The sequence below is a fragment of the Megalobrama amblycephala genome, linkage group LG21, assembly GCF_018812025.1.
Source record: "Megalobrama amblycephala isolate DHTTF-2021 linkage group LG21, ASM1881202v1, whole genome shotgun sequence".
In the NCBI taxonomy this organism is placed as follows: domain Eukaryota; kingdom Metazoa; phylum Chordata; class Actinopteri; order Cypriniformes; family Xenocyprididae; genus Megalobrama; species Megalobrama amblycephala.
Window position 1 is genome coordinate 5678775 of NC_063064.1, and position 15595 is coordinate 5694369.

At 34.7% G+C, this 15595-nt stretch overlaps 1 protein-coding gene across 1 annotated transcript in view; it reads left to right on the forward strand.

Moving 5' to 3' along the window:
* The window catches only part of kif21b (kinesin family member 21B), a 131075-nt gene that overhangs the window by 62194 nt on the left and 53286 nt on the right, over window positions 1-15595 (forward strand). The window contains 9 exon segments of the mRNA XM_048173471.1: window positions 2159-2274; window positions 4269-4464; window positions 7157-7303; window positions 7306-7348; window positions 10369-10432; window positions 10525-10749; window positions 11397-11538; window positions 13458-13599; window positions 13693-13881. Of these exon segments, the coding sequence (XP_048029428.1) occupies window positions 2159-2274; window positions 4269-4464; window positions 7157-7303; window positions 7306-7348; window positions 10369-10432; window positions 10525-10749; window positions 11397-11538; window positions 13458-13599; window positions 13693-13881 (1264 nt within the window).

Below are 15595 nucleotides of genomic sequence, written 5' to 3' on the forward strand. Positions count from 1 at the left end.
ATAACGTGATTTTCCCCCCACTTTCAATTCTTTTTCTTCAATGAAAGGTTATATTTTTGCTAATTTTATGAATTAAAGATCAAAAGGATAAACAATGCAGATTTATTTTTACAGTCATCTTTGATCATATTTACCAAGGGTGCCAATAATTCTGACCACAAATATATATTACTAAATAATTTAATAAGAAATAAATAATTTATAAAATAACATTTTCTTTGCAAATTTAAAAGGTTAGCAATAATAATACATTTAAAATGTTAATAAAAATAATAGTGCTGTCAATCGATTAAAATTAACAAATTAATCGCACATTTTTCTGTAATTTAATCATGATTAATCGCACTTAACATTTTTTTAAAATGTGTTTTATATTGTAATGCTTTCACATTGAATCTCCAAATTAATGTACAAACAACATAAAGATGGTATATTTTAAATATTTGCTTAATGGCATCTTTTTTTTTTTTTTTATGAATGTTATCAGTACTGATACTGATGTCTCTATTAAATGGATTTTTTCCTCAATTTTAGCCAATAATTAGAGCCATTCAGCATTACAGTATAAATGAAAGCTATCAATTGTAACTTTTAATAGGCCTTAAAAAATATAACAACTTCCTTAATTGAAGTGAACTTAAAACAATCTTCACATAAACCCATTGTAATAAATGTCAGATTTAGCTGTGCCTTGTCAGTTTTTTTCTAAAAAAAGAGTTTTACCTGCAACAAAAAGTTGTTGTTTTTTGTTTTTGACCCATGTAACCTTGTAAAAAGTGCTTTAAGATTTTTAGGTAGGTCTAACAGGTAAATATATAGAAATGTAATAAAATAAATTGAATATGGATTAATCCTAAAACTACAAAAGTTATTTAGTCAAGAGCAGTGAGTGATTTTCTCTTTGTCTCTCGTTCTTATTAGGCTGCTGTCACTTTAAGACCTACCACACATGGCGCGGATCTGACACGTCCTATTTTCTCAGAACTCTTTGTTCATTTAAGACTTCATTTAACTCATTTAAGACAGTGCTTGCAAGGATACTCAACAAGGCATTTTGAGATAATTTTGTCCGTTCAAGCACGAAAGAGAACTCAATGCGGTGCTAGCTCGCTGTCTGAAGCGCCATTCTGTGCGCGCGTTTCGGGTGTTTGTTCATGGAGAGCCACTTCACAGTCATTTGACAGTACAGATTTGAGTTCTCTTTGCATGGTTTAATAGCACTTGAAAGAATGATAGCCTGATCATATACTACTGTAGTGCAGCCAAAGGATGACAGAAAATAAAATGGATGCTGTGTTAATTGCGTTAAATATATTTAAAGTGTTAAAATTAAATTAATTGCAAAATTAACGTTTTATATATATAAACATGTATATAGCGTGTTACGTGTGTGGTGTGTGTGCGTGTGTGTGTGTGTATATATATATATATATATATATATATATATATATATATATATATATATATATATATATATAAATATATATAAATATATATAATATAAATATATATATATATATATATATATATATAAATATAAATATAAATGTGGAAACATATTAACATAATTATGGAATTAAACAATTAATTATTATGAAAATATTAGACAAGTAGATGTGTCCTCAACTTTGTGGCGTATTAATTTTGAGTAGATTGTGACAGAATTAATTTTAAGTGGCCAATCCCTTTAACCATGACTAGATAAATGTTCAAGATGAGCATTAATCCAACACCCCAACACCACAAAACTGGCTTTGTCAGGGATTTTCAGAATACCTAGACTTCATTATCATAATTGTGAAGGTCCTTTTAGCTGAGTCAACTTTTTTCATGTTAACTATAGTGTGAGATTCATATGGCATTAGCTGTGCCTCCTCCTAGATTCATTACTGCTGGGTTCGAGTAGTTGTCAGAGTAGATGAAGGGAAGTCAAGGTAATTTCATTGTGAAAGAGATCTGAAGAAGAGCTAAAGCCTGGAGGAAAGCCAAGAAGTGCCATTGTTCTGAGCCGAATAGAGCTCTATTGTCTTAGAGCCTAGTTACTCATTTGTAAGAGAAGCTATTTAAAAGCTTTTAATCTTAGATAGCAGCATGCGATGGAGTGTGACCGGGTCTCTCCCTCTCTGTGTGTGTGTGTGTGTGTGTGTGTGTTTGGCAGCTGGCCCTGGGTAATGTGATCAGTGCATTGGGAGATCAGAGTAAGAAGGCGGGTCATGTGCCTTACAGAGACTCCAAACTCACACGCCTGCTGCAGGACTCGCTGGGAGGAAACAGGTAACATCTGATACACATGTATACACACTTAAACACCATAAAGCCCATATATTATGTGTATACTGCACAGTCGTACGTATAGCGTGTACAGGCGGTCAACGCATGCACATTACAACAACTTCCAGTTCCTGGGCAATCTCTCGCCATAAGTTATAACCCATATACACATCTTTATAATTGTTTAGGCTAAAGCCCGTATGTGCACAGTCGAACGCACAGCCTTGCAAATTATACTTCATTTGACTCGTACGCATACACACGTGTGTTTATGTATCATACTAGGTAACCATTGTTCTTCAGTTAAGCTAGTTATAATTACTGTAGATTAACCCTACCCCTAATTCTCAACATTTTTAGATGCAAAGACATCATTTAGTCCTTTTATGAAGCTATGAAGTTATTCAGGTTGTAGTGAAGAAAGCTTTGTTAGTTTTGTTGTCGTGGCGACCTCCCATTGACTTCTGTTGTTTTTTAGAATATGATAATTATATTATTATACCACACCTTCTCACAAGACACAGTTTTTGTTTTTGTTATTGTTGTATGTGAAATAAGATATTGTTCAGTCTCTTAATGTAGCTTTTAGTCCCCACAAACATAGCAACATGACTTTATTGTCATGTTATGTTTTATATTTTTGTTATTAAAATGTATATTTTATTCTATAATATTTTTAGAAATAAATATTTTTTTATATATATATATATTATATAATAAAATGTATTATGTTTTATTCTATAATATATATATATATATATATATATATATATATAAAATATATAATATATTTTAGAATATAATATAATATATTATTAATAAATTAAGATAATTATAAATACTATAGAGACCATTCCTACTTCTGTTTTTATTATGTTAGGTTTATTGCTTTTATTTACGTTAAATAATTAATTATTTTTAGGAAAATGACTTACTATAGAATTTATATTGTCAGGGGGCATGATTAATTTCATGCATATGATCATTTTGTAAATATTATATTTATAAACTTAATATGTATTAACATTCAGTTTTCAGCCCAAATTACTTCAGAATTTACATACAAGTCAGGTGACATGATTAATTGAGAACCTTTTTAAAAAATGTTTAATTTTATATATATATTTTATATATTTTTTAAACTTTTTTTAAAATTATGTATTTTTAAAAAAAATAGTCTCTGTAAATTAACTTTATTTGTCAGCTCTAATTACTTCACAATTTACACAAGTCAGAGTGCATGATTAATTGGGATCATTTTTTAAAATATTATATTTTATGTATTTGCTATATATTTAAAAAAATGTTTTTACTGTATTTTCAAATAATTAATCTCAGTAAATTAACATTAAATTGACAGCTGTAATTATTACAGAACTGACGTAAGTCAGGGGGCATGCAAATAATCTGTATCTGTAATTAAATAAATGTATTTTATAATTAAAAAATAGTTTAATATGTATTTTTTTTAAATAATGAATTTAACATTAAAATAACAGCCCTAGTCATTTCCTTTATTCATTCACTATAAGAAACTTTATCTTGAAAGCTTTAAGTTGTTGAAACAGTTGGTCTCACGCTCTTTGTTTACCAGCCTCGGATTGTCCGTGCACTTGTAAACATTGCTGTGCACAGTGCAGTCATTGTGTCTTGAAGGTTAATGCATGCTTACAGTGCACTGCATCAGTCTGCGTGGAAGCGCAGCGTTGGGTCACTCAGCCCACAGTGGACGGCACAGGCTGCCCATATATTCTTATGATGTGGGTTCAGAGGGGGAGTTGATTGAATTAAACATGAGGGACTGCAGACAGTGGCGCTTAGTCCCAGGCGCATCCACCAAAATATGCGGGCAGCGTGTGTGGAGTCCATAAGAGCGTTTGTGTTTATCTGCCATCTGTTTGTGTGTTTTATCTCTCTGTCTTGTGTGTTTGTCTGTGAAAGATCTCATAGACCCTTATGCATTCCTGTCTTCTTCTGCTGTGTGTCTATGTACGTAGTCGGACTGTGATGATTGCCTGCGTGAGCCCTTCTGACCGTGACTTCATGGAGACCCTGAACACTCTGAAGTACGCCAACCGCGCTCGCAACATCAAGAACAAAGTGATCATGAACCAGGATAAAACCAGTCAGCAGATCAGCGCCTTACGAGCAGAGATCGCACGCCTTCAGATGGAGTTAATGGAGTACAAAGCGGTGAGGAGGAGGATCTGGAAGGCTGTGGGATAATTCACGCCACAATGAAAATTTTGTCATCATTTACTCACCCCCATAACATAAATTGTTCTTCTGTGGGAGAAAAAAAAAAAGATGTTTTGTAGAATGTCTTGACTATTTCCAAACGATAAGAGTGGAATTGGCACTGAGGCTGTCAAGCTGCTAAAATTACAAAATAAAGTACTCAAAAGTAGTTCATACTACTTGTGGACTATATTCCAAATGTGCTGAAGCCATTTCAATGAGGAACAGCCAGATAAAAGGTCATCATTAGCTGATAATCTGGCCCTCATCCAGCAGGTAGACCTTCATGGTGGCGTTTTATCTACAAATAGTCTATATTTTGTAGGTAAAATGTCACCATGCATTGGTTGTGAATTCATCAATGATCATTCGAATAATCTCTAACCTTTTGAAGGGTAGGCTTAGGGTTAGACCTTCATGGTGACAGTTTACCTACAAATCCTCTAATTCATACGATTTTACTTGAAGATGTTTGTAGGTAAAAACGTTTGTAGTTAAAATGTCACTAGGAGTTGGTTGCGAATTCATATTTCTTTCATACATTTTTTTTTTTTTGTATTATCTACTCAAACTCTTTAGGGTTAGTTGTAGGGGTGAACCTTCATGGTAGGGCTGCACAATTAATTGAATTTCTAATCGTGATTACAATTAAGGATGCCATTGTCCAGTTTCGTAATTGTCCAAAGGCGCAATTATAAAAAAACATCCACTTACATTATTCTGCGTGCTTAAGAGATGTGTTTAGAGCATGTTACATTGTGAGAGGCAAAATCATGACTACTTCAGCATGTAAAAGGTCTAACCCAGCACAAAAGGAACTACCAGTGACGGAAGTGTACACTGATTGGTTGATTGAATGCGAAACAAAAAAGCTGTGTACACAGCCTATATATTTACTCCACAAACTAACTCTACAAACATGGAAAACAGTGATAGATGGACCTCTCAACCTTACGCTAACAAGAAAATCCAGCACGACTCTGAGCAGACCAAACGAAACATGAATATACATTTCTGCTAAGATAGCGACATTGGGCATCAACCATGGCAAAAGCTAATACTTTTTCATATACTGTCTACTTTCTTTGTATAACATTTCTATCTAATAACGTATTAGACAGGACTGTTAAACAGATCGTAAACTAATGAAGATGGAGAATGTGAGCACTGTGAGCTCAGGCTCTGGCTGAGCTGTTCTCAGCACCGTCAAAATAAAAGTCACAACAACAAGCGCAGTTTACATCACTTCAGAGTTCCTACTGCCGGTGCGAATGCAACCAGGAAAATGGTTAAGTTCTCGGGGAACCACTCTGTTGGCTTGTTCCTATAACAACTATAACTAGAAGAACCCGGTGCGAAAGCCACTATTTTTTACGTCATATGTTACTTTTTTAAAAAAATTATTATTATTTAAAGAAACCAAACCAAGAGTTCCTACTGCCGGTGCGAATGCAACCAGGAAAATGGTTATATTACTCGGGGAACCACCCTGTTGGCTTGTTCCTATAACCAAGTTATAACTAGAAGAACCCGGTGCGAAAGCCACTATTTTTATACCGTGCATATGTTTACTTTTTTTTTTTTTTTTTTTTTTTATTATTATTTAAAGAAACCACACCAATGTGTAGTTGACATTTGAGGCTTAGAAAAACAACAAAAAACGAATTCAGGAAGAGTGTTTTCAGCTTGTTTTTAATTTTATATTAAAAATATATGGCATGCAGTTGCTTCAAACAATGGTATAAAGCTATCCAAAACATCATTCAATGTATTTGTGATAATCTTAATTAATAATCGCAATTACAATTTCAAGGGAAGTAATCGACAATTCTGATTTTTGTCATAATTGTGCAGCCCTACTTCATGGTGACGGTTTACCAACAAAACACGTTTTCGAGCAAGATCGTACAAAATTCACACTCGTGAGATCATGTTGCCCTCCATCATAGCTCTCAAATCTCAATTTTTGTTTTCGAGAGGATATCATATGGGCTTTGAATGATGACAGATTTTTCATTTTTGGGTGAACCTGAAAGACAGAAGTACCAACTCACTTGAGTTATTAGGATAGCAGATATATGACACATGCCAGGATGTTGCAGGCAGCAGGAACCATTTTAGAGTGACAGAATTGACTTTAAATGTCAAGATATCTTATTACTTGTTTATTTTACTAGAGAGGAAACAATTCAAGCTGACATTAAAGTCTCATCAAGCAGCTAAACAATTACTTCCTCTGTTACTAAATCAAATGGAGAACTTGCAGTAGGTAGTGAGTCTGGTGACACTCTTTCATGCCTACGCTTGTTATTTCTTCCCTTTCCTTCACTGCCACTCAGTTGGAGCTCTAGCTGTTTATGTAATAAGTCCAGGAGATGAGGAAGCCTGAGCGCTGGGCTTGTGGGTCATGATAACATGGTTGAGCTCATGGGATCTCGCTGGAGTTAATGGAGCGTAGCAGTAGCTTAGCGCCTCAGACTGACCTGGATGATAAACGGCCTCTGGAAGAAGTTAGCGATTAGCTGTGATGGCGTTGAGAGAGTTGAGCCGTCCTGACAGAGAGGATTGGGGGTCTGTTGCTAGGGTGGGACGAGGTCAGTGCCTAGCTTTCTGTTGCTCAGTCTTTTGCTCTTTGGGTTTCTTTCAGGGAAAGCGAGTGGCCTGTGACGATGGATCCGAGGGGTTTAGCGATCTGTTTCAGGAGAACTCGATGCTCCAGAAAGAGAATGATACTCTGCGTATGCGGGTCAAAGCCATGCAGGAAACCATCGACCACCTCAACACTCGAGTCACCTCAGCTGCTCACCTAATGGAGTCAACCTGCTGCTAACCAAGACTGGTGAGAGACCCCTAGTGGTTGGAGAGGGCATTACCATCGTATTAATGTGTTAAAGACCCCCTGTGGAGAAAATCAAGTTTTTAATGTTGTTTGTATGTCTATGTGGTGTTTTCAATATATTCCTTTAAAGACAAACCATGTTCAAATTCATCAATCAACACCATTTGGTGAAAATTTTCTCATTAAAACTGCAATTGATCTAAAGACAGTTTCAAAAACGCAGTTTGAAATCGCTGGTGTTTCTTACATCACAAACCACCTTGTAACCAATCATTGCATATCATTAGCATATCATTAACTATGAGCGCTCTGAAGCAGAGGAGTCTCGAAAGAAGCCAGGTTATCCCGGTATATTTTTCTGTTGTGTTGATATGAAAAATTGGGTAGATTTAGCAATATAACGGGTGTATGATGTAAATTATGATGTTATGATGAACTTTCTCCACTGACGTTCAGAGTAATTCAAAGAATTTCTAAGGACTCTGATTGTTAGAAGGCAGCTGTCTGACTCTGACATGGTGAACGGGAGCATGGTTTGTGTAACATTAGCAACACATTATTAGCGGTTTGATAACATAGTCAAGCAAAACGCTAATTATATTAATTACTGTTATGTGTCTGATGTTGTAAAGAGCGATACCATTGTGTTTACCTCGGTTATCTCAGTAAGTTGACCGAGTGGATCTCTGAGCTCATGTGAGCGAGTGGAGGCGGGGCTAATTATCATATTTATTGATCCACATATACTAAATTAAACAAGGGTGTTGATTTACATCAAGTTATTTAAAAGGCATGAAGTTTTTTTTTTTAAATGTCATTTTGGTGATCAAAGATGAGCTTTAAGGGATAACATTATTGACTACAGGGGGACTTTAACAGAAATATGAAATAACTTCTTAAAGGGTTAGTTCACCCAAAAATGAAAATTATATCATTAATGACTCACCCTCATGTCATTCCAAACCTGTAAGACCTCCGTTCATCTTCGGAACACAGTTTAAGATATTTTAGATTTAGTCCGAGAGCTTTCTGTCCCTCCATGGAAAATGTATGGACGGTAGAATAAAGTTGTAGTTTTTGTTATTTTTGGACCAAAATGTATTTTCGATGCTTCAAAAACTTCTAACTAACCCACTGATGTCACATGGACTACTTTGATGATGTTTTTATTACCTTTCTGGACATGGACAGTATACCGTACATACATTTTCAATGGAGGGACAGAAAGCTCTCGGACTAAATCTAAAATATCTTAAACTGTGTTCCGAAGATGAACGAAGGTCTTACGGGTTTGGAACGACATGAGGGTGAGTCATTAATGACATAATTTTCATTTTTGGGTGAACTAACCCTTGAACTACATTTTACTACTAAAGCCATTATGAGTGTTTTCCACATGAAGTTGCAGCATTCAGGTGGTAGCTCTCAGAAAATTGTTTACAAGTTGTAATTATGGGTTCTACTGTACTATGCGAATGCTTTTTACAAGTTGACATCTCATAATTACGGTAATTCCGACATGGCGTGAACACGACTTTAAACCTCAGAAATAAAAATAGTGGAGACATACAGTTTTTTTCTTTGAATATATTCTGTCAAACTACTTATTTCCATTTGTTTTTCATCTGAATTACTTTAAAATGTTTACATCACAAAGTCTCCACTTTGTTGCATGCTTTAGGGCCGTGACACACCAAGCTGACCGTCGGGCCATTGGAGAGTGTCTGACAGGCTAGTTTTTGCGGTGTGTTCCACACGTCGACTCAAGTCGGGCTCAGGTCACGGCAGTTCACCTGATTCAGCATGATGAATCGGCGTCGGGCCATCAGTGAGAGAGATTGCTCTGATTGGCTGTTCAGTTTAGCGAATGAGAATAAAAGCGAAAGTGATGAAAGCGAGCAAATAAGTCAAGACGGCACAGACAAAAGGCTATTCTAATTTTACGTCATCTTACCTTAGTGTTCCAATGTGCGAACATTTTCAAAACAACATAAGCCGCCTGGAATGAAGAAAGTGATCAGCATGATTGACATTCGAAATTGTAGGCAAGCTCTGCTTTGTGAATGGTTTGTATATCTGCAGTCCTAGTTTCGGTTTGCCATTTTGAATGACGAATATAGGTTGATACCAGCTAATCTAGACAGTTCCTGACACGCAGGCGCAGAACACACGTGCTGGTTGACAGTCAGCTGTAGTTTTTTTGGCCGACACGCAGTCGTTGCGAGGCGACAACACTGTCAGTTTTTTAGGGCTGCACAACAATTAATCGCGATTAATCGTTTGCAAAATAAAAGTCTGTGTTTACGTAATAAATGTGTGTGTTCTGTGTATAATAATTATGTATATATAAATACACACACATGTGTATATTTAAGAAAAATGTTAGATTTATATATAGCATATTTATATTTATATATAATATAAAATATATTTAAATATATATATTTATTTATACATGCATATATTTCTTAAATTTATACATGTATGTGTGTGTATTTATATATACATAATTATTATACACAGAACACACACATTTATTACGTAAACACAGACTTTTATTTTGCAAACGATTAATCGTTGTGCAGCCCTACAGTTTTTGTCACCGCTAGTTCTTTGAAGTCGGCTTGGTGTGTCACGGCCTTTGAATTGTGTTAGTAAAATTTTATATTGGTAAATGTTTCTGCTTACTGAGTATTGTTATTCATGTAAACACTATTAGAGAAAAAATATATTGTTTTTTAAGCTATACGACCCAGATCTAGTAGTTAGGAATGCAAAATAGCAGTGTATTAGTTCGCCTGTATGTAACTCATCTTAAGGCCTCCATACAATATTTAGTTATTTCTTGAGATTGTATTATTTGTACTTCTCTGAGAAAATTGTTTTATTTTGTTGATACCCTTGAAAAAACCCTCAAGTATAGTTTTTGCAATGAAAACAGCCAAAGAAGCTGGCATGGAGTTAAAAACTAACAAACGTCATTTCTTCTACGCCAAATAAATCTGTCACTCTTGCTGCAGGTGAAACGAACGAGGAGATTGGCAATCTAATCCAGAACTACATTCGAGAAATTGAAGAGCTGAGGTAACAATAGAAGAGACACACTTGTATTTTGGATGTTTTATCATAGCAATAAAAAACACTGACTCAACTCTCTCTCTCTTTGTCTCTCTCAGGTCTAAGCTGCTGGAGAGTGAGGCCATGAACGAGTCTCTGAGGCGCAGTTTGTCTCGCCTCTCCGCGCGCTCTTCATACCCGGCCTCCCACCCGTCCACTCCAGCACACGCTCTCGGCTCCTCCCCCTCTGTTTCCATGGATGCAGAGATGACCGATGTGATTCGTCAGGCCAAATTAGACGTGGAGAGGCTAAAGAAGAAAGAGAGAAATCAGAGGAGGAAGAGGTGAGGCCTGAGGAGCAACCGAGTGTCTGTACATGTGTGCATATATATGATTTATTTAATTATTTACATTTTATTTTATCGTTTTATTTCGTTTTTTAAAATGATTTTTTCTTAGCATTAGATTGATTGTGTATTAGGAAGACTTTAATATGCTTGCCCTCTTCTGTTTTATGTTACTGAGCCAATAAGAGGCTGTAAAATGTGGCAGAATTAGATTTATCTCCGTTTGTCTGTGTGCCAGTATGTCCCGGCCGACTCAAACTAAGGACAGCAAGCTGGCATAGATACAAGTATCTCTCTGTAAATTGTCTGTTATAATGAATATGAGTACAGCAATGTCCTGCTCTAATGTGGCCGTAATGGGAGAGAGGCCATGGGTAATTTGTGAACCCAACATTACAGAATTACTACTAGAAGTCTCAGCTGACCGGCAAAGGGTAAAAAGCAGAAGCGCCAGGATAAATGAGTCCCCGTGGTGCGATTACATGTCTATTAAATGATGTTTGCATCGGATGTTGGTGGTATTGTCAGTATTATGGCCTGATCCATTATTTTTGTGATGAATGCTGTATTGATTACATCTGTCAGTCTGTCGATTGTCTATTGAAATGTTGATGATAGTTCACCATTCTCTCTCTTTTTTTTAGTCCTGAGAAAGAAAAGGGTTTGAAGAAGAGAGCCAAACTTCATCCTCAAGAAAATGGAGAAAAGAGCGAGAATGGGCTGAGCAGAGAAAATGAAGAGAGACGAGAAAATGGAGATGGAGACTCTGATAATGAACCTGAAGAGGTGAGAGAGGAGGTTTATTGATCGTATGGAAACTGGTCTAAGAAAGCTGTGATATTGTGAGGATGAAGTTGCATGACAATGTTTTATGAGAATGAATGCGTGATGTTATGAGAGAGTCATAATTTTGCAAGAATAATTTTGATGGCAATGTTCTATGAAAATAAAGATGAATGAAATTGTAATGTTTTGTGAAAAAAGGGTGTGGCAATAAAATATCAAGAATAAAATTCATATTTCAGGAAAAAAAAATCATACAGCAGTATTTAATGACTGTAAAGCTGTAATATTGCAAGAATAATACCTTAATATTTTGAGAAAAATATTTTCACTTTCAAAGAAACATTAGCCTTGAAATAAAGTTGTAAAATTTCAAGAATCAAATCTTATTCCAGGAAAAATGTCATATACCAGTATTTTATGAGAATAAAGCCATAATATTGTTTAATAATATAAAGCTGAAATAATTCAAGAAAATTTGTTATATTTTATGAGAATAAATAATATTGCAGGAATGAGGTCATAATACTTTGAGATATATCAGTATTTTTTTTAGAGTAAAGTCATAATATTATACAAATAAAGTTGTACAGCAGTGTTTAAGCATAGTCATAATACTGCAATAATAAAGTTTTTATTTAAAGAAGTCTTTATATTAAAGAATAAAGGTTATACAGCAGTGTTTTATAAGTTTAAAATCATAAAATGACTAATAAAGTTGTTATACAAAACAGCTGTGTTTTTTTAAATATTAAGTCATAATATTACAAGAATAGAGCTGTAAAATTTTGAGTTGGAATTTATTAGGCATAATTACTGTATATAAAATAAATATGAAGCATATTTGAATGATTTGTGACACTGCAGACTGGAGTAATGATGCTGAAAATTCAGCTTTGCATCACAGAAATAAATTATGTTTTAAAGTATATTAAAATAGAAAAGCATTATTTTAAATTCTAATAATATTTCACAATATTACTGTTATTTTTGATCAAATAAATGCAGTCTTGGTGAGCATAAGAGACTCTTGTGTATATATTTAAAGGATTAGTTCACTTCAGAATTAAAGTTCCTGATAATTTACTCACCCCCATGTCATCCAAAATGTTAAATGTCTTTCTTCAGTCGAAAAGAAATGATGTTTTTTGATGAAAACATTCCAGGATTTTCTCCATATAGTGGACTTCACTGGGGTTCAACGGGTTGAAGGTCCAAATTACAGTTTCAGTGCAGCTTCAAAGAGCTCTACATGATCCCAGATGAGGAATAAGAGTCTTATCTAGTGAAACAATCTGTCATTTTCTAAAAAAATAAAAAAAAATATATATACTTTTTAACCACAAACGCTCGTCTTGCACTAGCACTGCAATATGCCACGCATTACGCATTAGTTGGAAAGGTTAGTCATTGTTTGAACTTTTTTGTAAAGGGCATTTGACTTAGTCTTTGCACGTTCACTTTGTAAACACTGGATCAGTACTTTCACGTACATCACACATGACCTTTCCAACATGATTATGTAATGACGCATCGCAGAGCAGTGCAAGATGAGTATTTGTGGTTAAAAAGTATTTACATTGAATTGAATTTTTTTTTTTTTTTAAGAAAATAACTGATTGTTTCACTAGATAAGACTCTTATTCCTCGGCTGGGATCGTGTAGAGTCCTTTGAAGCTGCACTGAAACTGACATTTGGACCTTTAACCCGATTGGTAACTGTTGAAGTCCACTATATGGAGAAAAATCCTGAAATGTTTGATTTTTGATTTTTGGCGGTCCTCAAAAACCATAATTTCTTTTTGACTGAAGAAAGAAAGACAAACATCTTGGATGACATGGGGGTGAGTAAATTATCAGGACATTTGAATTCTGAAGTGAACTAATCCTTTAACGCTCTGTTTTATTTTCACCCTATGCAGGATGGCATGTATCCTCTTCTGGAGGATGATCACGAGGAAAGCGGCTGTGATGAGGATGAGGAGGAAGAGGAGACCAGGGAGGAGGAAGAGTTTGACAGCGACGAAAGCCTGGTGGATTCCGACTCTGACTCGGATGAGAAAGGTGAATTCTTGGATGCATTTTTTTTTTTACAAACGTCCAATCAGTCCCTTTCATTCACACTAACCTTTTAACCTGTGGCTTCTCCTCTCTCAGTGAACTTGCAGGCCGATCTTGCAGACCTGACGTGTGAGATCGAGATCAAGCAGAGGCTCATCGATGAGCTGGAGAACAGCCAGCGGCGGCTCCTCACGCTGAAGACCCAGTATGAGGAGAAACTGATCCTGCTTCAGAACAAGATCAGAGACACACAGCTGGAGAGAGACCGCGTGCTGCACAACCTGAGTGAGCGTCTGCCACATTCACACCATTTTTGTCATTTATGACGCATTTGTGAGATTTTTGTCATTTTGCAGGGTTTTATGAGAATAGTCAAAATTACAAGAATAAAATTGGTATTTCAGGACAAAATGGCAATATTTAAAGTGCCATTATTATGCTATCTTTAAAGGGTTAGTTCACCCAAAAATGAAAATTCTGTCATTTATTACTTACGCTCATGCCGTTCCACACCCGTAAGACCTTCGTTAATCTTTGGAAATCAAATTAAGAAATATTTAGTTGAAATCCGATGGCTCAGTGAGGCCTGCATTGACGGCAATGACATTTCCTCTCTCAAGATCCATTAATGTACTAAAAACATATTTAAATCAGTTCATGTGAGTACAGTGGTTCAATATTAATATTATAAAGCGATGAGAATATTTTTGGTGTGCCAAAAAAACAAAATAACAACTTATATAGTGATGGCCGATTTCAAAACACTGCTTCAGGAAGTATCAGAGCGTTATGAATCAACATGTCGAATCTGCTGTTTCGGAGCACCAAAGTCACATGATTTCAGCAGTTTGGCAGTTTGACACGCGATCCGAATCATGATTCGACACACTAATTCATAACGCTCCGAAGCTTCCTGAAGCAGTGTTTTGAAATCGGCCATCACTAACACTATCACTATCTGTTATTTAGTTTGTTTTGGCACACCAAAAATATTCGGTAACACTTTATAATAACTGCATGCTATGAAGCATCAGTTAAGCATTAGTTAATAGTTAATTAATCACTTATAAAGCATTAATAGACATTAGTAAGTAGTTTATAAATACAGCTATAATTGCTTTATTCTTGATTCATAAGCATATCTATAATGTGTTTAATAATTGTATTTTCATACTTTATTAATGATCAATTTATCATTTCTAAATTAAGTATTACATTATTTACAAACCAGTTATTTAGGAGTTGTCAGTAGTTCATTTAGGAAGTGTAAGTAAATGATTAATAAACTATTTAAACATTCATTTATACATCTTATTATTTAGACACATAGTAATAGTTACTTAGTGTGTTAGTAAATGTTTTAACACATATTCCTACTGCAATTCATGATTAATTCAGATAATTATAAAACATTTTAGAAGCAGTCAGTTAACTATTTTTGTGAGCTCATCTAAAGTGAGGACTGTTTATGCTTTGTAAAGCTTTTATAAATGAGATTTAAAGGTTCAGTGATCTTCTGCACTGCTGTTCTCTAATGTTTTAAAGTTAGTATCGAGGTAGTTTTGACACTGGGAATATGTATTAATAAAGCATTTAATAACACACTAAGTAACTAATACTATATGTCTAAATAATAAGATGCATAAATGTACATTTAAATATTTTATTAATAATTTACTTACACTTCCTAAATGATCTTATGAACCACTGACAACTCCTAAATAACTGGTTTGTGAATAATGTAATACATAATTTAGAAATTATAAATTGATCATTAATAAAGTATGAAAATACAATTATTAAACTCATTATAGATATGCTTATAAATCAAGAACAAAGCATTTATAGCTGTATTTATAAATGGCTTACTAATGTCTATTAATGTTTTATAAATGATGAATTAACTATTTACTAATGCTTAACTAATGCTTCATAGCGTGAGTTATTCTAAAGTGTTACCATATTCTATTTAATATTGAACCACTGTACTCACATGAAC